The sequence below is a fragment of the Vulpes vulpes genome, chromosome 15 (assembly GCF_048418805.1).
Source record: "Vulpes vulpes isolate BD-2025 chromosome 15, VulVul3, whole genome shotgun sequence".
NCBI lineage: Eukaryota > Metazoa > Chordata > Mammalia > Carnivora > Canidae > Vulpes > Vulpes vulpes.
The window spans coordinates 59,859,756-59,886,698 of record NC_132794.1 but is presented as its reverse complement, the minus strand read 5'-3'; the positions used below and the strand labels follow the sequence as shown (position 1 = coordinate 59,886,698).

Sequence of the window (26,943 nt, the reverse complement as noted above, 5' to 3'; positions counted from 1 at the left end):
TTAATGGATCCTACAGTTGACAGTGGTAGCTGTGAACTGCGTGATTACTAATTTGGGTATATAAACATAATAGGCTCTCTTTTGGAGATAACAGAAATACTTGTGTTTTGGGAGAAACAACAAAGCCTGGAGAATTTAGAACTATTTTTAAATTATTACCTGTATTTTTCAATATTAATAGACTCGATTCACAATGCCACTATTAGCATTTGATATATGTTGTATACTATGGTATAAAAAAAAGGAGAATAGATCTAAGTAAATGCTGGGAAAAAAAAACACTTAGCTCATAATTTTTTGAAGTGATTAATGTGAACCCAAACTGCCAGTTCTTCAACTGTAGCATGCTTGATGACAATGTGCTACTATAGAGCCTAAGTCAGTGTTCTGATTCAATTAAAAGATGAATCTAGAATTAAAGACTATTGCCTGTTTATCTGTTAAATGTTGCATTTTCCTCTTGGGGCTGAACAGTATTCAGGGACATAGAGGTAGATATGGAAGTTCTTTCTTATGTTCAATGTCATTATCTTGTAATGGGTAGCTGTTTCCATGAACACAATGCCTGAAAAAATCTTCTCCAGTTTTAATGAGACATTAGAACCAAAAAATGTAAAAAGTGTTCTGTCCAATAAAAAAGAGTCTGGGGTTTTTATTACTAAGTAATGAATTCTGCTGCATAAATTAAAAAGGCAGAAAATACAACAGTGTTGCATGGGTTCAATATACATCCATTTATTAATGCATATGCCAGAGGATAGCATTGTACTATGCGTTTGGAGAAGTCATTAACAAAGCAATTGCCTAACAATTTAACATGAATTAGTGGATCTCACTGGTCTGTTTTCACACCCAGTAGCAAAATGATTCTGAGAGTCATGATACTAGTCATATCTGTCCTTAACATGGCAGACCAGCTTGTTCACAAAACATAATCATTGCAACAGGTTCTTGTTTCTGCATGTGTATGTTGTCCACTAACAGTTATGACCATAAGTTACAATTACAAGGTACTGCTCTACAGCCAAGTATTTAGATTACAGACTCTAAAAAATCAAACCATAAAAATACAGAAAATGCAAATATTCATAAACTACTTCATATTCAAAATCCAATCTAGTTATATTTTAATGTACCAAGCTGTATTAACTTGTTTTTCTATTGTATCTGATGCATTTGGGGCTTATAAATAATATAAATTACAAAATAATAAGCAGTTTCTTCAGATCTTATTTTACATTTTTCACTAAATAGATGAAGACATGTCTTTTTGCTCCAGTGCAATATATAGTAATGCTGCATTCAGTGTAAATCATTGAATATTTTTAAAAAGAAAAAAAAAGCATTTAACTGATTAAAGTGCTAAGTAAATAAGGAGATAGTCATAACTGTCAGAGGGAAAACTCTAACAGTAGAGTTACTTATTATAGGTAATTTGAAGAAACAAACCTTCCACTGCGTCTCTAAACCCTTAATCCTATGACTTTCTAAAGAATGAAATTTGGTAAAGGCAAGACATAATGCTAGATGGTAAATGTATCAACTTATCTTTTTTTTACAAATGTGATGTGACCTTGGCAGTTTTAAAGAACAAAGTTTTGTCAATATATCAAACATTGTTAACAAACTCTATTTAGCATTGCTTTGTATAAGTTTGCTTTAATAGCATTTCTTCACAGTGATATTTCAGAAAGGTTGGAAACTGGTCAGCATAAAATATTTCCCACCTTTTCTATTTTAATTTGTATGCAAAAATCATCACAATAGATCTGCAACTATAAAATTACAAACACTTTCTAGAAGTGACTGTATTTCTAGTTATGATAGAAAAAGTTATTTGTATGACATCTACAATGAGGTAAGTCTAAATAAAACAGAATTGGTAACAAATGCTTTCTGATCTATGAGCAATATAAGCTAATTTAACAAAGACAATGGATAAACCAAAAGAATTGTATATTTTAGTATGTTTAAAGGATGAGAAATTGGTAATGAAATGAAACATTTTAAAAGATACTCTGGATATTTCACTTTACATCATAATTTTGGCACTTCATGGAACATTTATTTCCCAAAGACCAGAACTGGTATAAAAGTTCAGGAGGTTTTCCACACACTTTGTCGACATTGTACTGGATTACTGGCAAACACTGACACGTGGTGAACTAAACATTCCCATGTATTTGCACACGCATGCAGTAGTCGGAATTTATGAATTGTCAAAGATGATATCTTGCAGTATTTGTTTCAAGCGCTCTCTTCGGCAGATCTCGTCTCAGATTTCAGTCTTACGAATTCTTTAGCCACGTCATCGCCGGTCCTCTGAGAGAGTATTCTAAGGATCGTCAAGCCAGTTTCATCCATAGAGACATTCTTCAGAAGGGGATACCATGCTCCATAGCTTCCCTTGTCTGCTATGTTCTGTAGTTGAATTACTGTCATTCCGATAATTCTATCTTCTCTGGCAAAGCAGTAATCTTTAACTGAGAGATGAAGTTCATAGGCCCCTGGCCGGTTTTCATTACCCAGAATGCTGTGTGGATTAAAAATAAGAATTTTGAGCAAAACTTTTACTTCACCTAGGGATCAATATAGTTCTAAAATACTGTTAAAATGTTTCTCCATTACTCAGAATGTTATTTGGCAAAATGGAGTATGATGTATTTTAGCTCTGATGCAAATATCATTCACATTTTATTTAAGTTGTTTTTATATAGATATTACTTAGCAATCTATTTTAAAAATGTCTTTGCCTAGAAAGAAATAGGAAATCAATCTGAATATGCCTTACTGTCTTGATATTAAGCATAGTAATAGAAACTTTAATTAAAATATGTTACACTTCTTGGAGGTGTGGTCTTCCCACTGATATAGGGGTGAGATGGGTTTGGCAGGAATTGTGGGGGCTAGGCCAAGGCAAGGGGTAGTTCTTGCAAGAATTTCTATGCCATTTCAACATCAATTATTACATACTCTTTTCTTTATCTCAGACTCCTGGATATGCTATTAAATCTAGGAGCCTTTTTCTCGAGGGAATACACAACACAGACTATCAAGCTAACACAGACAACAAGACTATTCAAAAATGCCAAATTAGATACAAATCCCCAGAGTGAATCAGTTCCAGTAGAGTGTGGTGCTTCAATGCCGATTCTTTCTGATGGCAACAGTTAGACACCTGTCAAGTGTGGGGCTGAGGATGGCCTCTACTAACAACAACCTGGCAGTGCAGAACTGAGTATAATGAAGAAGGCTGAGAGGTCAACACTGAGAATAATCCTCTCCTGCCCCTTATTTTACTTCATCCTCAGATATTCTTGACTTTCTAATGAATGCACATCTGTTCCTCAGCAGTACAAGCTTCAAAATCCCTTCCTTTTCTAAATGACATTTTTAGATCAAACACTTTGCAGTCACATTTTGTTTCTGGGCAACACTGATAACTGAAGTGTGTACTTATTTTAGAGACAACCTGAGATAATGTGAAAGAAGATGGAAGCATGATGGGTAAGAACAGAACAGCAAAATATAATAGGAGCCAGATGTTGCGAATTAAAATGCATCAAGGCAATCCCTGGGTGGCTCAGTGGTTTAGCGCCTGCCTTCAGCCCAGGGCATGATCCTGGAGTCCTGGGATCGAGTCCCATGTCGGGCTCCCTGCATGGAGCCTGCTTCTTCCTCTGCCTGTGTCTCTGCCTCTCTCTCTCTCTCTCTGTCTCTCATGAATAAATAAATAAATAATCTTAAATAAAATGCATCAAAATGCTTCCTTTTCCCAGAATCATGCTTGGTCTTTGTACCTCACAGTATTATATCTGAATTTTGCATCATTTAAGTAATTCCTAGAAACTTTTAGAAGACATTTTAACTGGATCAAATTTTTTTGTGTGTAATTTAGAGGATAGATACATGGAATCTTGTGAGCTGGTTTATTAGCATGGATTATGAATATGTTAATCTATTACAGCCATTTTAAGAGATTTGGTAGGATGGTTAAGTTTTAATGAGTAGTAACAGAGTTTAGTATTCAGAACTTAGTGTGCTGAAAAGTCTCTGGGAAAATAAGAATGCAAAACCAACAAGCAAAGAACCAAACCAGTGAGAAAACTGTTTTGGTAAGCTAAGTGTGTGTGCATGTCTAAACCCCAAAGGCTTGATCCTGGGTCATCTTTTCTTCTCTACCCCCAGTTCACCTCATCTAGATTTATGCAATTACATCTATATGTAGATAATTCTCAAGTTAGATCTAACTCTATATTTGATATCCCTTATGGAACGTAACTTAAGACATTTCCAAATCAATAGATTTAAAACAATCTTTGATCTCATCTTTTGTTCCAATTCCCCCAACCTCAGGAAATCACTATATACCCAATTGCTTATGCCAGAAACCTAGAGGTCATCTTTGATTTCATTCAGTGCCAGACAACTTCCATTTGCCTCAAATGGATATACTTTTCATCATTCTCCTCATACTTTGCAATAGAATATGGACCTGGAAGGACTGTAATCAATTGAGTTTCTTCATACCGTGGCTTCCAGTTGGTTTTGGTCAACAGGGAGCACTTTCAGAAAGTCAGAGTAATGATGAGGATGAGGTCAGAGTCTATTTCTCTGGCTTCTTGTGTGTGATGTTGCCCTTATAATAATGTTTCCCTCCATGGAAGGCCACTGCTCTTTTTGAGGTGACTGATGACACATGAAGTTTTTTCCACCCAATTTTAGTAACTCATCTTCTTCTCCTACATGCACAGTAGGGGTAATAGCCTAACCACTACTAGCTCCAGTTTACATCACTATTGCATATAGTCCTTCAAGTCTCACATCCTAGTAAATTCCTTTGTAAGTAAATCTGTCCTGAAATATCCTAAATTAAGTATTTTCAGATGCCTAACTTAAATATTCTTTCTTTCATGTGCTACATTCGTTGATTGCAAGTTCTATAGAATCTACTTCCAGTACATATCTAGAATCTTTCCACTTCTTTCCATCTCTAATATTTACTTCTATTTCCCTACAACCCTATGTGAGTCAGTATTATCTCTTGCCTGGCCACTGCAATAGACTTCTAACTTACTTTACATGTTGGCTCTTGTTTTCCTATAAATTTTTATACAGCAAATAGAATAATCATTTAAGGATATACATTAGATCATTCATGTTCTTATCTGAAAATTCTTCAAGGCCTTCTATTGAACTTCGAATGTAACCTTGTCTCCTTGACCCTGACTGCAAAGCTCTGTGCACCTCTACTTTGTAACCATACTCTGGCTACTTCTTCAAATTCATTTCATCTCACTCTCTTGTCCACTACATAATATTTCTTAAATACGCCAAGTATGCTCCTGCCTTAGTCTCTGTATTAGCTATTTTTCTTGGTCTCAACTGTTTTCCTTGCATGACTGGTTCTTTTTTTTTTTTTTTTTTTTCCTCCTTAGATTTCAATTTAAAAGTCACATGCTCAGAGAGGCTTTTCTGAACACCCAGTCTAAGCAGCCAATCAAATAATCTATTCCATCAGCCTATTTTAATTCTCTGTATAGAACTATCCTATGATAAATTTTTGTTTGCGATTTTGATGTTCCTCATTTCTAGAAAGTAACTTTTGTGAGAGCAGAGACCTTCTGTTATATGTACCAAATAATGATGTCTGATGTATGGTAGGCACTGAACGGCTCTTGAACAATGGAAAGGAACTAAAAACATAGCTGTCTTAATTTGCCTGGGATCAGGGAAGAACAGGAATACTTCAATCTATAGGTTTTGCTTTCCTTAGCAAAGCCCAGTGCCATTCCTACCATGAACCCCTCAGTAAATTTAAGCTGTACAGTGGCTAGGACCTGGTTGAGTAGGTGAATCAGGTCATGACTTACAACTGGAATGTTTCATTGTACTTTGGTGACCATGTGTTGCTTTTTGTCTTTGTGCCTTGTTTTCTCTTCTTGTCTCCAAGGTTGGGTCCCAGTATACAAACTTCCACAAAAGGCCGGAACATTGCAGTGGTCTGCCAGTGTAGGTCATTGATAGCAATCACTAAAAACCAAAGATGGAAAGGAATACAGAGTTAGAAAACAAATATGTGAAATCATAGCCTTCCCTTTGGTCCTTAGAGTTAATTATTTTTTTAGAGTTAATTTTTTAAAAAATGATGTATGAAGCCATAATTTGCCCCAGATAGCATCCTAACTCCATTGATTAAAAAAAAGAATATCCTTGAAGAAAAAAACAGTTTATGCCTTGGAATGCACACTTGATTAGGCTTTCAGTTCTAAGCTGTGTGACATTGATGTGGTGAGTTAGCTGTAACTGAAATGACATTTGTTACTGATAAAAAGTTATCCTTGTTTAAGTAAAAATGTGATATTTTCATATAAAAAATGAAGATATACTCATCATGAAATACCTAGAAAATATACAGAAAATAGATTAAGATAAAATCTATAATTTTATCAGGGGAAATGACAATATTCTGGTATGTATACTTTCAATATTTAATTACTTTATATATAGAATGGGATCAATATATCATAGTCTTATAAAGAGTTATGTTTTTGAAGTCCGTCATGGTTATCTTTCTACTTCATTATATATTTTCCAATTGCAAATATTCTACTTCACAGATATTCTATCCTATATTTAACTAGTCACTTCATGTTAAATATTATGGCTGTTTCCTAATTTCAGGCATCATAAAGAATTTTTAAATGTACATTCTCTCTTTTTTAAAAAGATTTTATTTCATTCATTTTATTTCATTTCTCTCATTAATGTGAGAGAGAGAGAGAGAGAGAGAGAGAGGCAGAGGGAGAAGCAGACCCCATGCAGGGGAGCCCAATGCAGGACTTGATCCCTGGCCTCCAGGATCATGCCCTGGGCCGAAGGCAGGCACTGAACCACTGAGCCACCCAGGGTTACCCATAAATGTACATGCTCATATGTACACTTTTTCTCATCCTTTGATAATGTCAAAAATATAATTAAAATAGTTAATATAGAACTTAACCATTAAATTTCACCTTCAAAATGCCTGCAGCATTGAGAGGGTTTTTTTGTAATCTAAAACCAATAGATTGAACTAGTAATTAAAAACAACAAAAAAATCAAGCCAGTTGTTGAAAATCACATAGAAAGGAAGTAAATATGTAGGTAGGTAGATAATGTGAATAGTAAGAACATACTGACTTAATATATAAAATTTGAGAAGTAACGGAGCCAACCATAGCACTAACGTTCAATGTGTATCCTAGCATCAATGAGAGAAAATGTTCAAACTATATTGTTTTGAAATGTAATCACCAATGTATTTAAACCAATTGGATATTTCAGATAATATAGGTTAAATATCTGTGCCATTGATTTTTTTCAGTTTTAGATAAAAAGTTCCGGTTTCATGAAAAAAAATATGAGCATATTCTAAAATAAACATTTAACAAAACAGATCTAAGAAAAAATTACTTTTTTATATTATTGCTCAGGTTTAAAGTCTAGGAGGCTGTTTTATCTATCTGGACTTGATATATACCTTTTACAGTGACTTTATGCTCTCCAGTTCCTGGGGTAGCAGTGATGTCCACATGAACAGAGATTTGACCCACTGAATCTTTGGAGGGGCGACCTGCAAATAAGCAGACATTTACTGGCTCAAACTTTCAGGCTGCTTTAATAATAGACATGTACATTTTCTGCATAAGGGACTTTAAGGTGAGTTCATGGAAATGAATGGTTCTTTTCATCAATAGCATATAATAGGTATTGATAAATGTTCACTAACTTAAATTTGCTACGCAGGTTTTAGGCCTTGGTATAATCATTTAGTCCACTGAACGAAAATTTCGTATGGTCCCAGGGCTCATAAGACACCCTGTTAGTAGTAGTATGGTGAAAAGAACTTGCAGTTGCCTTACTAGGTGCTTAATTAAGTTCTATTAATTGCTTATGTGCAAGGGTGTGCTATTGCCTTTCATTCATAAGAGTTTTTCTACATGCACCATATCAAAGCACTGGGGCCACAGAGATGGTTCTGTAGAATATCTCCTTTCATGAAGCCCACAGTAGGCCAAGAGACACCAGCCTATGAATTGCTGAAATACAGTGTGATAAGTTCTATAATGTATATTTACAAGGTCTACTGATGTCATAAAAAGGCATAGTCAATTCTCCCCTGGTAAAGTTTAGTCAAGGGTTAACATACTGTTTTGGAAAGTGCCTGTGGTTTGGGGTTAAATACATTTAAATTCAAATCATAGTTATACCATTCTCTGATTAGATCTTGTCATATTTTCAAGTTTATTTTCTTATTTGAAACATAGGAATAATAACACCAACCTCTTAATATATACACATGTATTAACATCTATCAACATTCATATTTTTTTCTACAAATAGGAGCATATGTTCTAACTATCCTTTACCTTTTATCTTTTCACCCAAAACGATAATAATCATTCCATTTCACTCTGTATAAAGCTATCCCTTTTTCTTTAAGATAGCCTGGAATATCACAGCACTAACTACAAACAAATGTCCAATAAATACTTGCATGAAATGAATCACTGAGATTTTAAAAAAAATATTTTATTTATTCATAGAGACAGAGAGAGAGAGAGAGAGAGAGAGAGAGAGAGGCAGAGACACAGGCAGAGGAGAAGCAGGCTCCATACAGGAAGCCCGACGTGGGACTCGATTCCAGACCTCCAGGATCACACCTCAGGCTGCAGGCGGCGCTAAACCGCTGTGCCACTGGGGCTGCCAGAGATGTTTATAAATAGTTAAAACATTAAAATATTCAAAATGTGTTAAAATAATGTTTGGCATTTATTCCATTATATGAATATACCATATTTATTTAACCATATTTTGGTTTTCAAACTTTTGCTATTATGAACAAACTATAATGAGTGCTTATTACTCATATTTACAAGTTGATAGTATAATTTCAGGAAGTAAAATTTACTTATGAAATGTAGGTGGAATTTTAATTTTGTCCCATACCACACTGTCTTGATGACCACAGCTTTGTAGTACAACCTGAAATCTGGCATTGTGATGCCCCCAAGCCATATCTGGGGGCATCTGATGCCCCCAAACCATGCCAGATTTCAGGTTGTACTACAAAGCTGTGGTCATCAAGACAGTGTGGTCCTGGCACAAAAACAGACACATAGATCAATGGAACAGAATAGAGAACCCAGAAGTGGACCCTGAAATGTATGGTCAACTAATATTCGATAAAGGAGGAAAGACTATCCATTGGAAGAAAGACAGTCTCTTCAATAAATGGTGCTGGGAAAATTGGACATCCACATGCAGAAGAATGAAACTGGACCACTCTCTTTCACCATACACAAAGATAAACTCAAAATGGATGAGGGATCTAAATGTGAGACAAGAGTCCATCAAAATCATAGAAGAGAACACAGGCAACACCCTTTTTGAACTCGGCCACAGTAACTTCTTGCAAGATACATCCACAAAGGCAAAAGAAACAAAAGCAAAAATGAACTATTGGGACTTCATCAAGATAAGAAGCTTTTGCACAGCAAAGGATACAGTCAACAAAACTAAAAGACAACCTACAGAATGGGAGAAGATATTTGCAAATGACCTATCAGATAAAGGGCTAGTTTCCAAAATCTATAAAGAACTTATTAAACTCAACACCAAAGAAACAAACAATCCAATCATGAAATGGGCAAAAGACATGAAGAGAAATCTCACAGAGGAAGACATGGACATGGCCAACATGCACATGAGAAAATGCTCTGCATCACTTGCCATCAGGGAAATACAAATCAAAACCACAATGAGATACCACCTGTCCCATAGAGATTTTTAAAAGATGATTATTTCTTTTATTTAAAAGTTTTTAAAATTCCAGTTTAATTAACATATAGAATTATATTAGTTTCAAGTATACAATATAGTGCTTCATCAATACCACTACACTGCTCACTACACTACACTACATCATAAGTGTACTTTTAGTCCCCTTCACCTATTTCACCCAACCCCTCCCCAATCCCCTCTGGTAGCCATCACTCTGTTCTCTGTAGTTAAAAGTTCATTTTTAAGTTTGTTTCATTTTTTCTTTGTTCATTTGTTCTATTTCATAAATTCTACATATGAGTAAAACCATATAGTGTTTGTCTTTCTCTGATTGACTTATCCCATTTACCATTATACCCTCTAGATCCATCCAAGTTGTTGCAAATGGCAAGATCTCATTCTTTTTTGTGGCTAAGCAATATTCCTTGTATATACATACTATATCTTCTTTATCCATTCATCAGTTGATAGACACTTGGGCTTCTTCCATAACTTGGCTATTGTAAATAATGCTGCTATGAACATCAGGGTGAATGATCCCTTTGAATTAGTGTGCTCACGTTTTTTTGGTAAATACCCAGTAATGCGATTACTGTAACATAAGGTAGTTCTATATTTTTTTAAGAGTAGTTCTATTTTTAACTTTTTTTAGAAACCTCAATATTGCTTTCCAGGTTGGCTGAATCAGTTTGAATCCCTAGCAACAGTGCACAGGCTTTTTCTTCACATCTTTGCTAACACTTGTTGCTTCTTGTGTTTTTAATTTTAGCCACTCTGACAGGTGTGCAGTAATATCTCATTATGGTTTTGATGTATATTTCCCTGATGATGAGTGATGTTGAGCATCTTTCCATGTGTCTATTGCCCATCTGTATGTATTTTTTTGAGAAATGTCTGCTCATATCTTCTGGCCATTTTTTAATTGGATTATTTGTTTTTATTTTTTTGGTGTTGTTTTTAGTGTTGACTTGTGTAAATTCTTTACATATTTTGGATACTAACCCTTTATCAGATATGTCATTTATAAATATCTTCTCCCATTAAGTAGGGTGCCTTTGCATTTTGTTGATTGTTTCATTCACCATGAAGAATTTTTTTATTATGATGTAGTCCCAATAGTTTATTTTTTTCTTGTTTCCCTAGCATCAGGAGACATATTTGGAAAAAAAAAATGCTAGGTCATGTCAGAAATTACTGCCTGTAATATTTTCTAGGATTTTTTATGATTTCAGGCCTCATATTTATGTCTTTAATACATTTTGAGTTCATTTCTGTGTATGGTGTAATAAAGTGGTCCAGTTTCATTCTTTTCTATGTAGCTGTCCAGTTTCCCCAATATCATTTGTTGAAGAGACTTTTTCCAATAGAATATTCTTCCCTATGTCTGGGTTTTCTATTCTGTTCCATTGATCTGTTTGTCTATTATTATGCCAGTACCATCCTGTTTTGATTATGATAGCTTTGTAGTCATATCTTGAAATCTGGGATTGTGATACTTCCAGTTTTGTTCTTCCTTTTCAAGATTGCTCTGGCTATTCAGGGTCTTTTGTGGTTCCATGCAAATTTTAGGTTTATTTGTTCTAGTTCTGTGATAAATGCTATTAGTATTTTGATAGACATTGCATTAAATCTATAGATTACTTTGTGTAGTATGCATATTTTAACAATATTTGTTCTTCCGTGAACTTTCCCACAGAGATCTTAACAATTTATATGCAATATATGAGACTAACAAAAATCTTATTTTTTTGAATGACTAAATGACTAATGGCCAAAGCTGAAAATAAAAGGCTCCCAATTTCTACCTTCAGGAAATCACTGATTTGGGTCAGAACCTCTCAGCAAGACCTGCTAAGAGTCAGTTCACCACAAGGACCTCCCTGCCCAATCCCAGTCATTTGATGATAAAAGGTTTGAAAGATAGAAAGTGAAGGGAGGATAGGAAATGCTTTTTCTCTTTTCTTTTCTTTTTTCTTAAACCTGAGGTAAAGGGAAGAAAAATCTAAGAGATATACTCCTAACCCTTGGAAATACCAGCAAGATGGTAATTTCAGGTTTGAATTAGTTGCTTACTTAGCAGACAATATGACCTGAGCCAATTAGGGGACAACCAGACACAGAGTATGCCAGGACTACCTCCTTAAATCCATGGCTGCTTGAAGATGAGAAATGGTTTCTGAATGGTTTTGAAGTGCCAGAGTTGGGGACAAGAAAGGGAAGATGTGGTTGTGGGCTTTGGCTTTGTCAGGAATTGTCATAGATGGGGCAAAGGTGCAGGCACCTCAGAGGAATGTGGAGTGATGAAACAGGCGAGGTGCATCAGGAATAAGAGGGCAAGTCTGAAGCCTTGGAAGAGTCCATTAATGCCTTGAGTGGCTATTTGGAAATAAGTCTCACACCAGCCAGTCATGTCTAGCAAGCATCTGTTTCCCCAGAGACAAAGAACTGGAACAGCCTATAGCATTAACCATTAACAATGATCCCTTAAATAGACAATGACTACAAATGATCATCACTGAAGTTGAAATAGTCTTTTCCTTCTCTTTGCTTTCTCCTCCATAACATAAAAACTACCACCAGGAGAAGAAAGATAAGGTAAGAAAAGCCCACACCTTCCTTCTCCTATCCTTCCTACTGCTAGCATCACCATTTTTACCTTCTGGGGAAATAAGGAGAGCTTTGAATCTAATAAATGATTAATGTGAGCAACAACAGGTCTTAAAAATCTGAATAAGTTTCTAATGGTGCAAATAACTAATACAGTACAGATGTGGACTGTGAAATCAGTAACGGAAGCATCTGTGCAACAGAAAGCGTGGTCACAAGTAAAGGCGAGAACTTTTTTTGGAAAATAGGATAGTTTTATGTCATAACTAAATTGGTACAAAGTCTTCCTATTCAAGAATATAATATGTCTTCCTATTATACAAGTTGTCTTTTATGTACTTCAATTATGTTTTACATTTTTCTTTATGTGAATGACATATTTTTAAAGACCTTTAAAAATATTTATTTTAAATTTTATTTATTAAGATTTTATTTATTTATTCATGACACACACACACACACAGAGAGAGAGAGAGAGAGAGAGAGAGGGGCAGAGACACAGGCAGAGGGGGAAGTAGGGAGCCCAATGTGGGACTGGATCCTGGGCCTCCAGGATCATGCCCTGAGCCAAAGGCAGACTCTCAACCGCTGAGCTACCCAAGTATCCCTATTTATTTATTTTAGAGAGAAAGAGAACATGAGTGGGAGAAAGAGAGAGAGTGAAAGAGAGGGAGAGAGAGAGAGAGAGAGAGAGAGAGAATGTGTGTGTCTCAAGTGGAGTCCTTGCTGGGCACAGAGCCCAATGTGGGGCTTGATCTCATGATGATGAGTCAATTGCTTAACTGACTGCATCACGCAGGTGTTCCAGAATGTGGCTTATTTTTAAAAGCTTATCCCAGGTATTTTATCTTATTTTAAACGGGACCACTTCTTCCATTATATTGATAATAGGAAGGGGAGTGATGATTGTGTATGAATATTTTTATCCATCCAATTGGATTTTTTGAGAGAGAGCAAGAGAAAGAAAGGAGGGGGGAGGAGTAACTGGAGAAGGAGAGAGAGGATCTTAAGCAGGCTCCATGCCCAAGCCCCGCCAACGTGAGGCTTTTCCCACGACCCTGAGATCATGACCTGAGCTGAGATTAAGAATCTGATGCTTAACTGTCTGAGCCACCCAGGCGCCCCCACCAACTGAATTTTTTAATGAAAGATTTGCACCTAATTCTTCTGAGTGTTGCACATAATCATCTTTAATTAATTAAACATTTCACTTTTGCTTTACAGTTTTTATACTTCTTGTTTGCCTTGGCTAATTTTATTGACTTGTACTTCTATATTACATGACAGTATTTAAAGTAGATGTGCTTGTTATCCTCCATTTGGCTCTCTAAGTTCATTTTCTTCTCCACTCTGCCTTCTGTCCCCAGAGGCTATCTATAATTTTAGTGTTGTCTTGTATACTCTAGTGTCTATTTGGGTCTAGCCAAAGGGAAGCCCTGGCAAGAGATTAGAAGGAAGGAAGAGCATCAGGTCAGGTATTTCTTTCTTTAGTTTTCTTCCTATGGGCTCACCTTGTGCTGACCAAATCTTGCAACCAAACATCATAATTTCCTTCAAGCAGCTCTCACTAGGTGACAGTATTTTTCCAGGTTCTAGTTGCTTCTTCCTCCCTTGTTATGGTCAACAGGTCAATAGTTCACTATTCCTTCTAGTTTCCTTATATTCCCTGCCCATACTTTTCTACATAGTTTCTTTATTAAATCCTTTCCAAATAATCTTAATTTGAAGTGTGCCATCTGGGAAATGTACCTGCTGGGACTTCAGTTAACAGAGTTCATGTTTTTGATTTGCTCAAAAGTTTAATGAAAATGCTTCTAGTATTTTCCCAATACACTGTTTTGTGGAACAATGAGACAGTCTCGGGGGAGGAGCAGGGCTTAAAATATAGATACGAATTCTTAGCAAATGTTATGGATTTCACAGAAAAGAAAATCCTTAAGGGGACTCTTGAAGGCTGAGTTGGAGTTCATCTTTGAGACAAAGGAGGTCAAGGAAATAGTGTGAGTGTACATTCATCAGACAGAATGGTACATCCTGGAAACTGGAAGTAGTTCCATATGGATGGAGCACAGATGAGGGAGTAGCAAGAGAAAACCATTAAGAAAATCTTGGCATCTTAAATGCTATTTAGAAGTGTTTAGACATTATCCCAGAGTTTCTTAGTAGTTTCTTAAGTTTTTGGCTATGAATGGCAGAGTCAGATTTATTTCTAAATAATTCCTCTCATTTGTGTAAAAGATGGATCATTCTCATCACTCCATTCTCTTCTGGGAACACTTGCCTCTCACTGTACCATGAACGAAGTCCTAAAATCCAGTACTTTCCTAGAATGCTTCCGAAGACCTTTTACTTCATGTGTGTTGTTGGTCCATGCTGTTTTCATTAGCCTAATTCTTAAAAACTTTCTTCATGTTTTCCAAGACAAACCACGTTTTGGGAACATCTTTTCTTGGTTAACCTATGAAGCCCTGTCCAGATACCTCTACTATAAAAATACTTACATTTTTTTATCCTATAAATAATCTGCAACTATATTCTTGATTTTGTCAAATACTGAAAATCCTGGACAATGGACTCATTCTGCTTTGATTATGAAGATGTTCTCAGTTACTCACTAACATAATTAAAACTCTATGAATATTCATATTATTTTTGTTTTATTTTTTTAAAGATTTTATTTATTTATTCATGAGAGACACACAGAGAGAGAGAGAGAGAGGGAGGCAGAGACACAGGCAGAGAGAGAAGAAGGCTCCATGCAGAGAGCCTGATGTGGGACTCAATCTCGGAACTCCAGGATCACGCCCTGAGCCTAAATCAGATGCGTAACCGCTGAGCCACCCAGGCATCCCTTCTTATTTTTAAAGTAGGGATAAAACCACCTACCTGGCAGCACTGTGGCAAGGGTAAAAAGAGATAATTTAATAATACGCAGAGTATTTTGAGTCTTGCATTTAATGACTGCTAGGAAATGGTTCCAAGTTTATTATGATAATAATTCAATTCCTAATAAGGGAATATTTCAAAGTTATTAAATTCCTTGAAGATTCATGCATAATGCCCACATATAAAAATTATGAAAAATACTATGACCTTATGGTTATCTAGATCAAAGACTGTAAGAAGATAACTTCAGAATGATGGATGTTCTGCTCAAAACCTTGGAATTCTACTTTCTTCACTAAGACTTTCTGGGTTGTGTAGAATAGAGATGGCAGATTTTTAGAGCCCTCAAATGTCTAATAGAGAAAACTCCTCCTTTATATTGTAAAATCTTTTATTAATCAAGCATCTGGTAAAATGAGTCTTCTTCATTAACAGTATTGTTTTGTTTTTAAATTATTGTTGAAATCACAGTTGATGGGAAAAGGCCTCTAAGTGACAGTGAAAATGCATACAGGTTGCCTATTTGTCATTGTTGTTTTACTAAGGATCAGAGCTTGTTCAGTGCTTGGGTTTGTGGTTAAAACTTGTCTGGATTGTCTTATATGTATTCTAGGAGCAGTGATATAGCAGTGGCTGGGTTCTGCCCAGAGTAAACATCATGAAATTATGGCCAGGCAAGTTATTGATTTGATGTGTTTATAACTGAGAAGAGCCTTCCATCAGGACACTCACTTGGAGATGTCACTTCTTCATTTGCGTTTCTAATCACCAAGTTAAAGTCTTTAATTGTGTTGTTACAGAATTTGAGAGATTTTTATGGTAGAAAATATAAAATTCTAGTTAGGAAACTGTGGGTTTGTTTGCTGCCCTTACTTTGGAGGAAAAATTTTACACTCTTTTAAAACAAGTAACAGCCTAAGAGACTTGCCTAAAACCATTTAAAAGCTATTGTTTAAATGCACAGATACATGTTTTCCCCCTTTACAAACTGCTTTTTTGCAGTCTTCTACATGTACCTGCTGTCTGTGTATGTAGGAGTATGTGTGTTTCCTAAAGAGATACAGACAGTTGCAATGGGAAGAGAAAAACATTAAAAATTATACTTATGTACTCAGCAATGCTTGAACACTTTTGTGAAATTGCCTGAGTGGATACATTTACTAGACTCTAAAGATACACATTTCCCTTTCTAACACAAAATGTGAAATTTACTGCTCAATCAACTCAAGCATAGCCTTGAGAACTGACTTCTTAATGTGTTACAACCCTAAACAAGTAGAATTAGGGAGTAGTTTAAAAGCATTTATCATAGCCATATTGCTTTAATAGTCATGCTATTTGCAATTGCCGACTCCAGGTCCTGCTAGCATGGTAAGTGTTTACACCACTCCATGTAGCCATGTTATGGCTGGTATCATAGTTAATTATGGAGATTTTTTTTCTTCCTAACTACATTTTATAATGACAAGAAACATTAATAATTCATAATTTTATATCCAATTATATAATACACTTATATTCTTTGATAGATACTAAATGACCAATTCATTGGTTCAATGTGCAAGCAGTCCTTACTTTACATGGTGTGATATGCCCAGATTTCAGCTTCCATAGTTTAGTTAAGTAACGCCTGTGTCCCAACAGACAGGTTTAGATTTCAGTTACAATGATGTACTCTGTGTATGGTTCCACAAAGTACAAACTTTGCTACTAGATTTTTAGTCCACAAATCACTACAAAGTAACAGATATATCATCAGTGATCAACTACATTGCTTCTTTCAAAGTCTGTTGGTATCCATCTGTTCAGTTTACACATAGTGAAGTGTGTAGCTGTGTTGATGCCTTGTTTCCCATTGATAAACCGATGTAACATTTTCAAACATGGATAATCAAAAGAAGGAACTGACCAGCAAAAATGCAAGTGCAGCAAAGAAACAAGTGATAAGATTGGAGTGGAATTTGCATGGAATGTAAATGAGTTAATTGACATGATTACTGAGCTTGGGAATTTGACACTCCTACAAATGGAGAGACTAAAGAATAGCCGGGGACTTCCATAAAAGTGAACTGATAGGCAATAGATGAGGAAGAAGATGAAGATGTCCTAGTGCAGGTGACATTGGAGGAAAATCTTCACATTTAAGAAACTTTGAGATATGTTATAATATTGAAAGGAGAAAGGAGAAAATGCCAGTAATTGACCCAAACTTTGGAAGGAGGATGACATTCCATCAAGGCATAGAAAAGACGTTTGCCCTTTATAGTTACATGATAAGAAAAAGGCAAGTACTATTCAAACTACTCTTGATACGATTTTAAAAAGAAATTAAACACTTTAATTTTCAATGTTTTTAGTATTTCCAATTACAATGTATTAAATGTTCTATTTATTTGCCTATAGATTTATAACTGACAATAAAAGGCTTTGTTTCTTTTGACAATGTTTCCAAGAGAAAAAAAAATCCTACTTTTTTTCCTATTACTTAGCAAAATTGCCTTTGTACAATTGTGGTTTGCTTGGTTATTTTTACTCTGCATTACTGTGCAAAGTGAGCACTGTGTACATATATCTGAGTTGATTCATTTACTACTTTTGCAGGTGCTGAAACTATGGAAGCTGCTTACTTAAGTCAGATGTGAGTTAGATACATGTGTGTTATACTGTGTTAGATATTTTTCCTCCCATCTAGCAGGTTTGGTTGGCTATAGCTTTGAATCGGATTACCAGCCTTTGTACATGGTGGAATCTGTTGATTGCCTATCCCAGGGTTAAAAAAAAAAAAAAGAAAAAAAAGGAATTGAACAAAAGGATTTGAAGAAAATATATATTGATCAGGCAGTTATTTCCCAAAAGAGAAAGGCAACATATAAGAGATTCCACTTCCCATGGAACAGAATATGAAAATCACCTAATATGGTGCTTTTTAATGCATTTATCAATTTTTGTAAGAACGGAATGAAAATTTAATCAGAGGCTATGCCTGTTATATAATCTTTTTTATTCAAAATCCATTGGAATTAGATAGCTGTGTCTCAAATCAACACCTGGGCCTCTGAAATGTGTCTTTTGTCACCAATGTTAGTAGCCGAGGCTTACCAAACTTTCTCCTTTAGGAATGAGAACTGCTTATGTGAATAAACATTGGCAAATGGTGCAGGATGAAAGAACTGATTGCTTTATTTGAAGTCCTTTTTAGAAGAGCAGCTTTTGAGGATAATAGATCCTGATTACTATCAGATTATGATATACCATTATATAAACACACTAATAGAGTTAGTTTCTCATCCTCCATAATTTTAGCACACTCTGTGAGGGAATAATATTATAAACATTTAGTAATGATTATTCATGTAATGTTTCAAGTTGGTAATTACCCTTAAGACCTCAATAAGCATTCTGTAAAATATCAGATGAAAACTATTACAACTTCTCCAGTAACCCCTACATTTTAGCCAGACTGCTTAAGCCTCTGACAAGGGGATTTGAATCTGTTTCCATGGATCTTTGCTGGGACCCTCTAAAAGAGGGCATGGCTTCATGAGAGACAACGATTCTGGCAATGTCACAGTTGAAAATCATAGCTGGAAGATCTACAACTCCAAGTTGGAGTAACCTACCTCCATTAAGTTCTCTAAGTTGTTAGACATCATCAAAGATTACAGGTAGAATAAACCAGGAAGTGTCTTATTGACTTGAACTCTTTTCCTCCTCTTATAGACCTTCTTGTGCTTTCCTCCTGATTCTCACCTGTTCTTTGCTCATTATCTCCAACTATTTAATACATATTTGAAGGAATTCATGGTAGTCATGAATGGTTACAATTTTTGACCACTTATGTGTGGCAGGCATTGTGCTAAGTGCTTTAATTATGAGATCTTGCTTTGATATTAGAAAAAGGAATGTGTACATTTTGCAGATGGTGAGACTGGGGCCTAAATGTTACCCGTCCAAGTCACTAAATGGAAAAGCTGGGGCCTGATCTTGGATCTCTGGTATAGAGGATACAGTATATACCATGCAGTGATGCTAATTAAATAGCTTTTCTCCCAGCTCCCACTTTCACATCAAAGAGGAAAAAGCAAACTCCATTTTGGTGTTTTATTTTCTTTTTTGGCATTTAAAATCTTGCTGAACTAAAATGGAGAAAAGATCTGAAATCAAAGATAAACATCGTACTACATAGAGAGAGAGAGCATCTGGATATCTTAAGATTATGTTTTTATGTGATAACACTTAGCTTGCATTTGAAACTTTTTAAAAAAAGATTTATTTATTTATTTATTTATTCATGATAGAAAGAGAGAGAGAGAAAGAGAGAGAGGCAGAGACACAGGCAGAGGGAGAAGCAGGCTCCATGCTGGGATCCCCACACAGGACTTGATCCTGGGACTCCAGGACGGCGCCCTGGGCCAAAGGCAGGCGCCAAACCACTGAGCCACCCAGGGATCCCCGCATTTGCAACTTTTTATATTAAACACCACAGTTATCACTCAAATATATGTTTAAATTAATTTTGCCTCCTGGAAAAATATGGTTTCTTAGATCTCTGTGCTTTAGTCCTAAACTTACTACTGATTGAAATATCTTTTTTTCTTGCAAATTTTTCATAATTCATGTTAGTTAACATATAGTATAGCATTAGTTTCAGGAGTAGAATACAGTGATTCATCACTTACATGTAATACTCAGTGCTCATCCCAACAAGTGCCTTCCTTAATGCCCATCACACATTTACTGGATTCCTCACCTTCCCTCCCCTCCAGCAATCCTCAGTTTGTTCTCTATAGTTAAGAGTCTCTTATGGTTTGCCTCCCTCTCTGTTTTTATTTTATATTTCCTTCTCTTCCCCTATGTTCATTATTTTTGTTTAATTCTGCATATGAATGAAATCATATGATATTTGACTTATTTCTGACTTATTTTGCTTAGCATTGGTTCTGTCCATGTTATTGCAAATGGCAAGATTTCATTCTTTTTGATGGCTGAGTAGTATCCTATTAAACACACACAAACACACACCACTTTATGGACTGAAATAGATTGCTATTTTACATCACTGAGTTTTCATAGCTATAGCATGCCACGAAACATCCTTCATAGTGTTGCTGTGAAATTAGTGATTAATAAGATTTAAGATGTGTCAAATCTTTGAATTAAGTCACTGTGCTAGTTGGATATCCTTTTAGAATTGTACTGGAAAGTTTAGTTATCTTAATTTGAAATAGTTTAGGATTGAAAAATATAGTTTTCAGAATGAAAGGATTTTAGAACTAAACAGGGCCTTGGAAACTATTTGACCAATATCTTATTGGAAGCTAAATGTCTTAAACAAATTGCCATGGCTGGGCAATATCATTGGTAGGTCTCCTTATTTTCAGTTATGGTCTCTTTCAACTGACAAACTATCTTGCCTCTGAAAAGGCTTTTGAAATCCACCTGATGGGACAGACCATCAAAAAAAAAAAAAAAACTGAGGTTGGTAGGATGTGAATATGGTCAGTCACTGCTGTTTTTTCTTACCTGGAAATTCAGTACTTAAAAAAATCAGAAAATTTTCAACTTCAACGCTGACTTTAAACACTTACTAGTATCTGAGACCTATTTCTAATGAAGTCAGTCATTAGCTGTTTCACCTGACCTGTCAAAAATCCCTCTTTCAAAGTCTATTCATGCACTACAATTACTAACAAACAAGAGTGCCTATGAGGGAAAAGGAGGAGATGGATAATTTCCACATGGCAGCGTGTATTCACACCAGTTAACTCATTATTGATAGGAAGGGTCTAGGGAATGATGCATTTTGAGGGAGGAGAGTTCCAGAACACGTTTTTTCTTCTTGTCACTGAAGTCAGTAAACATAGGAGCCTAGCTAGTTCAGATGAACAAAGTCAGGCTTGGGGCTATGCACCCCTTACTTCAAATGATTGGATCTATCAGTCACCGAAGACTGTTGAGAAGTAACTGTTTATCTTACCAATTTACCTCAAAGTATTGTCTGAATAGATCATCTTCCTTGAGGATGAGTAAATACAGGGTTTCTTAAAAACAAAATCTACGGCACAAGAAAAGAATAACAATATCTCAAGGATTCAAGGGAGAAAGCCTATTCCTAGAAATGATGTTCCTGAAGAAATCAGAATAAAAAATGGAGCCATAATAAATGTACAATATAAGCAAATATTTTGAGCTATGAATTCTGAATTTTTAAAGAATTTAGTTTGTTTTGGAAAAATAAGGCACAAAATTATCCTTATATATATAATAAAATATATGAATATTTTATATAAATAATAAAATATATACATATATTTAGGTGAAGAAGAGAAGAAAGGAAGAGGGGAGTAAAGAGGATTTAAAAAAGTAAGAAAGGAGGAAGAAAAGGAAGAGGAATATATCCAAAAAGAAAAGCAAAATACAATTTCAGCTGGTCTATAATTTTCCTCACAAAATAAAATTCAGAAGGAAATGGAACAATGCCTACAAAGTTATGAGGGAGAGATTCTAGGATCTTAGAATTTTAAATGTAGCCAAGTTATTTCTCATCCGTGAAAGAAACAAAGTAATTTCCAAAAATTCAAGAGCTAAAAAAAAATTTTTAATGTTTATATTATATATATATATATAATTTTTTTTTACCCCCAGAGGAGACTAAAGAAGTTATGTTGTATAAAGCATGGCAATGGGCACTGGTGCCATTTCAATATGACAATGTATTTTATTGTAACTACCGGGTGAGTGGTTACCCGGGATGGGTACATATCAAATGGATACATTTGGATACATATCCCTTATTAATCAAATGGATACATATCCCTTATTAATTAGATTTGAGTTTATGAGGGCAGGCATAGTCTTCTTAGTTTTATATTCACAGTGCCTGCCTCTGTGCCTGACACAATGAAGAAGCTCCATAAAGAGGTAGAAGAGTAGGAATTTGGATGCTGTATGGATTGAACAGGAGGGCAGGTATTAAGAAGGGATGAACTATGTAATGGGAATGTAACTTTGAAAGCTTTGTTCTCTTGGTTCTAATGTTGGAATATTGGGTTAAGTGAATCAGTGGTGAAATGAAATTATGGACACACTCACTGGAGATTTTCCTTTTCAAACTAAATGGGTATTGATCTATGCCTGGCTTCTAATATACAGAAGTACTTTCTTGTAATATAATAGCTACAGAGACCAGTTGCCATCTTTGCAGGAAAATCATGATTTTGAATAGTTAAAAACAATTCTGTGAATAGATGGAGTGCAAAATATGCTTTGTAGTTTGGAGCTTAAAGATTGTCATGGTAGTTTCTTAATTATAAAGATTTTGCGAGTTTGGGTTTGTCGAATTGGCAAGTTCTATTTAATATTGTGTTAAAATGACAAGACACAAGCAATAATGAAAGAAGAATAAAAAGAAAAATCCTGGGGTTGGGGCACCTGGGTGGCTCAGTGGTTGAGAGTCTGCCTTTGGTTCAGGTTATGATCCCTGGGTCCTGGAATGGAGTCCTGCATCAGGCTCCCCGTGGGAAGACTGCTTCTCCCTCTGCCTATGTCTCTGCCTCTCTCTGTTTCTCATGAACAAATAAATAAAATCTTAAAAAAATTTTAAAGAGAGACAAGTCCTGGGAAGAAACACTTAAAATTATAGAGAAAGTCTACAAAACTAGGTCTGAAGTTCACCTGGGTGAGGATTCATAAAAGGAAGAACATGAAAATTATTAAATATAAGAAATAAATAGAGCAACAGCTAATTAGTTAACAACCACTCCCCAACAAGTCTCTCTGGGGAACTGCTTTCATTGGTAAAACAGCTAGAACACTAGGAAATTGTGATAGACTTTTTACCTCCTCTTTGTTACAGCACTTCTTTAATGTTGCATTACATTATTTATGTGCCTCTAGTTTGTCTTGCCCACCAAAATATAAGCTCTGTGAGGAAATTATTTTTGTCCTGGTCACAGATATTTAGTGCCTAACATAATGCCCAATACATGGGAGGTACTCAATAAATTTTTGCCAAATATACAAATTTACAAAAATTTTAAAAAGGTTAAGAATAATGCTTAAAGTGCAAGTTTGAGGTTCTAAGGAATAATTATAAATGATTTTATATATATATAACCTTGGAGTTTTATCATGATTTACATCTCTATTTTGACTTTGCAGCTTTTAAATAAGAGATAAAGTATTATAAAAACAGTTGAGATCCCAAGAATACTTCTCCCTGTCCTCATTCTCCATTATCATGGACTTAGAGCTTATTCCTTAAATGTTTTATACTTGTATTGATCAATCCATAAATATGCATTTATAAATCTTATATGTATTATTTAATACATTTAAAGATACTTATAAAGTACTCTGAGTATAATTTTATACCTTGCTTTACTTCACTCAATTTAGTTTTAGAGGTTTAATAAATGTTGCAATAGTTAATTCATTTATAATCTCTGTATCATTTTATGAATAGATCATTATTCATTCGTGTACTCCCCATTAATGATTATTTAGGTTATTGCCAATATTTTACTGTAGCAAATGAAGCAACAAAATAGCAATAGCTTCAATAGCCATTTTTTTGGTCTCCTGTTGAGATTTTGATCAGCATTGCATTGAACTTATAGATTTATTGGGACCTTGATGATGTTGAGCAGTCCATGAGCATGGTACTTCTCTCCATTTATTCACTTATTCATTTATATTTTACTTTGAACAAAATTTCAATTTTTTCTTAGAGGTTTAATACATATTTTGCTAAATTTACTTGTAGGTATTTTGTTTTTGACATTTTAAATGATTTTTTCTTTTTCATTGTCTAATTGGCTATTCATTGTGCAAAGAAATACTATTGCAGTTGTATGTTTATTTTGTAAGGAGCGATCTTGTTAAAACTACTTATTCTAATAGTTTACAGATTTGCTTATGCCTTCTATGTAAATAATGTCTGCTTGTAAGGTTTTTCTTTTCTTTTTCAATTCTGTTTTTGAGTAGAGAAGAACATAATCTCGCTAATTAATTTTATGTGTCTATAACCTTGAGACAAAAACTTAACATGGAAAGTATATAAAGAGGGACACCTGGGTAGCTCAGTGGTTGCGCATCTGCCTTCATCTCAGGTGGTGATCCCACGTTCCCAGGATTGAGTCCTACATAGGGTTTTCTGTGAGGAGCCTGCTTCTCCCTCTGCCTATGTCTCTGCCTCTCTGTTCTCTAACAAACAAATAAATAAAATCTTAAAAAATAGAGGAAGGTATGTAAAGAGAACCCCACCAAACTAGTTTGTACATATAATGATAAAAGCTAAATGCGATATTGATATTGATAAAATGCAACCCTTTCACCAAATACAGTTCATTTTAATCATAACTAAAAAATTATCTAATAAATTCTAAATAAAAACCTTTGATAAATTTTAGTGCCCATTCATGATAGAAACTTAAATAATTCAGGTTTTAGGCATTGGTTTCTGAATGTGTTAAAGTATATTTCTTTTAAAACAATAACCAATACTGTACCCACATGTTAATTATTAGAAGCCTTTTTTAAAAATTGGGTTGGGCAGCCCAAGTGGCTCAGTGGTTTAGCGCTGCCTTCGGCCTGGGGTGTGGTCTGGAGACCTGGAATCGAGTCCCACATTGGGCTCCCTGCATGGAGCCTGCTTCTCTCTCTGCCTCTCTCTCTCTCTCTGTCTCTCATGAATAAATAAATAAAATCTTTAAATGAATAAATAAATAAAATTGGGACAGAATAAAATCAGTGGTCTGAAAATTTATATGACGGTGATGATTTAAAAATTTAAAGTAGAGTTTGGCTCTTAGAAATGGCAACAATGGGGATCCCTGGGTGGCGCAGCGGTTTGGCGCCTGCCTTTGGCCCAGGGCGCGATCCTGGAGACCCGGGATCGAATCCCACATCGGGCTCCCGGTGCATGGAGCCTGCTTCTCCCTCTGCCTGTGTCTCTGCCTCTCTCTCTCTCTCTCTCACTGTGTGCCTATCATAAATAAATAAAAAAAAAAAAAAAAAAAAAAAATTTAAAAAAAAAAAAAAAAAAAAAAAAAAAAAAGAAATGGCAACAATTTTATTTTTTACAGCACTATGCTTGTAAAAAAAAAAAACTAACATAATTAAAAAAGTATTTGCTTTAAGAGAGTTTCTTGAATTACCTTGATGAGAGATAAAAATCATAAAAAAAATAGTTACATGATTTTGGATGACAATATATCAAAGCAGCAAAATAAATGTATGTATACGTGTGTGTGTGTAACATATATCCCCTGAAATAAACCTAATTAAAATGCAATAAACCATGAAATTTGATTCAAGCATAAAAGGATAATTATAAATAAAAGAAAAATATATCTCTAACGTTAAGATAAAATACATTCAGAACATCACTTATTTGAATATTTACTTATAGATTTACTTCAATTCTAATCAGAATCCCAAAGGCTTTTAAAATACATTTTTTACAGGATCCAAAGCCCATTAAAAAATGCATTTCTGGGATCCCTGGGTGGCGCAGTGGTTTAGCGCCTGCCTTTCGCCCAGGGCGCAATCCTGGAGACCCAGGATCGAATCCCACGTCAGGCTCCCAGTGCAGGGAGCCTGCTTCTCCCTCTGCTTATGTCTCTGCCTCTCTCTCTCACTGTGTGCCTATCATAAATAAAAAAAAAAAAATGCATTTCTAATAGAAACTAGGGACTTATTAAAAGCAGAACTTATTAAAGGGAACTAAAATCTTATCACAACTTATTAAGTGAATAACATATTAAAAAAGAAAGATGAAAATTTTTTCTTATAAAATATTAAAACATCTTATTAAGCAACAGTAATTAAATTGGTCTGATTCTGGACTGTAAATGGTCAAACAGAATAGTATAAGAGGTCCAGAAACAAAATTCCAGTATAATTAAGATATTGATGGCAAAGGGACCATTAGTGGGAAAGGGGAAGAGACTCAATAATTGGTGATAAATTGGCTACTACTGGGGGAAGAATTTTAATTTACATCATCACTGTATATCATACATCAGTATGATTATCATACTGATATATCATACACCAAAGACAAGTTCTAATATATTAAAAAAGTCAAAATTGAAAAATCAAACTAAAAGAAGAATATAACATAGACAAGTTTTTAGTTGATATTTGCTTGGGGAAAGACTCCTTGGACTTAAAATCACAAGTGAAAACACATGAAAAATAATTTGTAGGTCAAAAGACATCATAGGCAAGTAATCAACTGAGAAAAGGTTTGCAACAATGTTACAGAGAGTTATTCTCCTTAATTTATAAAGCAATCATACAAATTCATAAACTATGAGATGCCAGTAAATAAATAAATAAATAACTCTAAGATGCCAAGAAATAACTGAATATAGGTCATAACCAGACAATTCACAAAGAGAAATTCAACTAGTTAATAATGAAAATGTTTGACTTTATAAAAAATATATATTTTATTTATTAGAGAAATAGCAGGAGTCGGGAGAGGGGCAGAGGGAGAAGGAGAAGCAGATTCCCTGCTGAGTGTGGAGCCCAGTAGGAGATGCAGTCCCAGGACCCTGAAATCATGACCTGAGCCAAAATCAGATATCAACGGATATGGTGCCACCCAAGCACCTTGAA

General features: G+C 35.0%; 1 protein-coding gene across 1 annotated transcript in view; it reads right to left on the bottom strand.

Moving 5' to 3' along the window:
- Positions 1-710: 710 nt before the first annotated feature.
- The window catches only part of UNC13C (unc-13 homolog C), a 589,248-nt gene continuing 563,015 nt past the window's right edge, over positions 711-26,943 (bottom strand). Inside the window, exons 33-35 of the mRNA XM_072738579.1 lie at positions 7,523-7,615; positions 5,874-6,033; positions 711-2,533 (exon numbers count right to left, since the gene is read on the bottom strand). Of these exons, the coding sequence (XP_072594680.1) occupies positions 2,248-2,533; positions 5,874-6,033; positions 7,523-7,615 (539 nt within the window). The 3' untranslated portion in view covers positions 711-2,247. The remainder of the gene's footprint in view (positions 2,534-5,873; positions 6,034-7,522; positions 7,616-26,943) is intronic.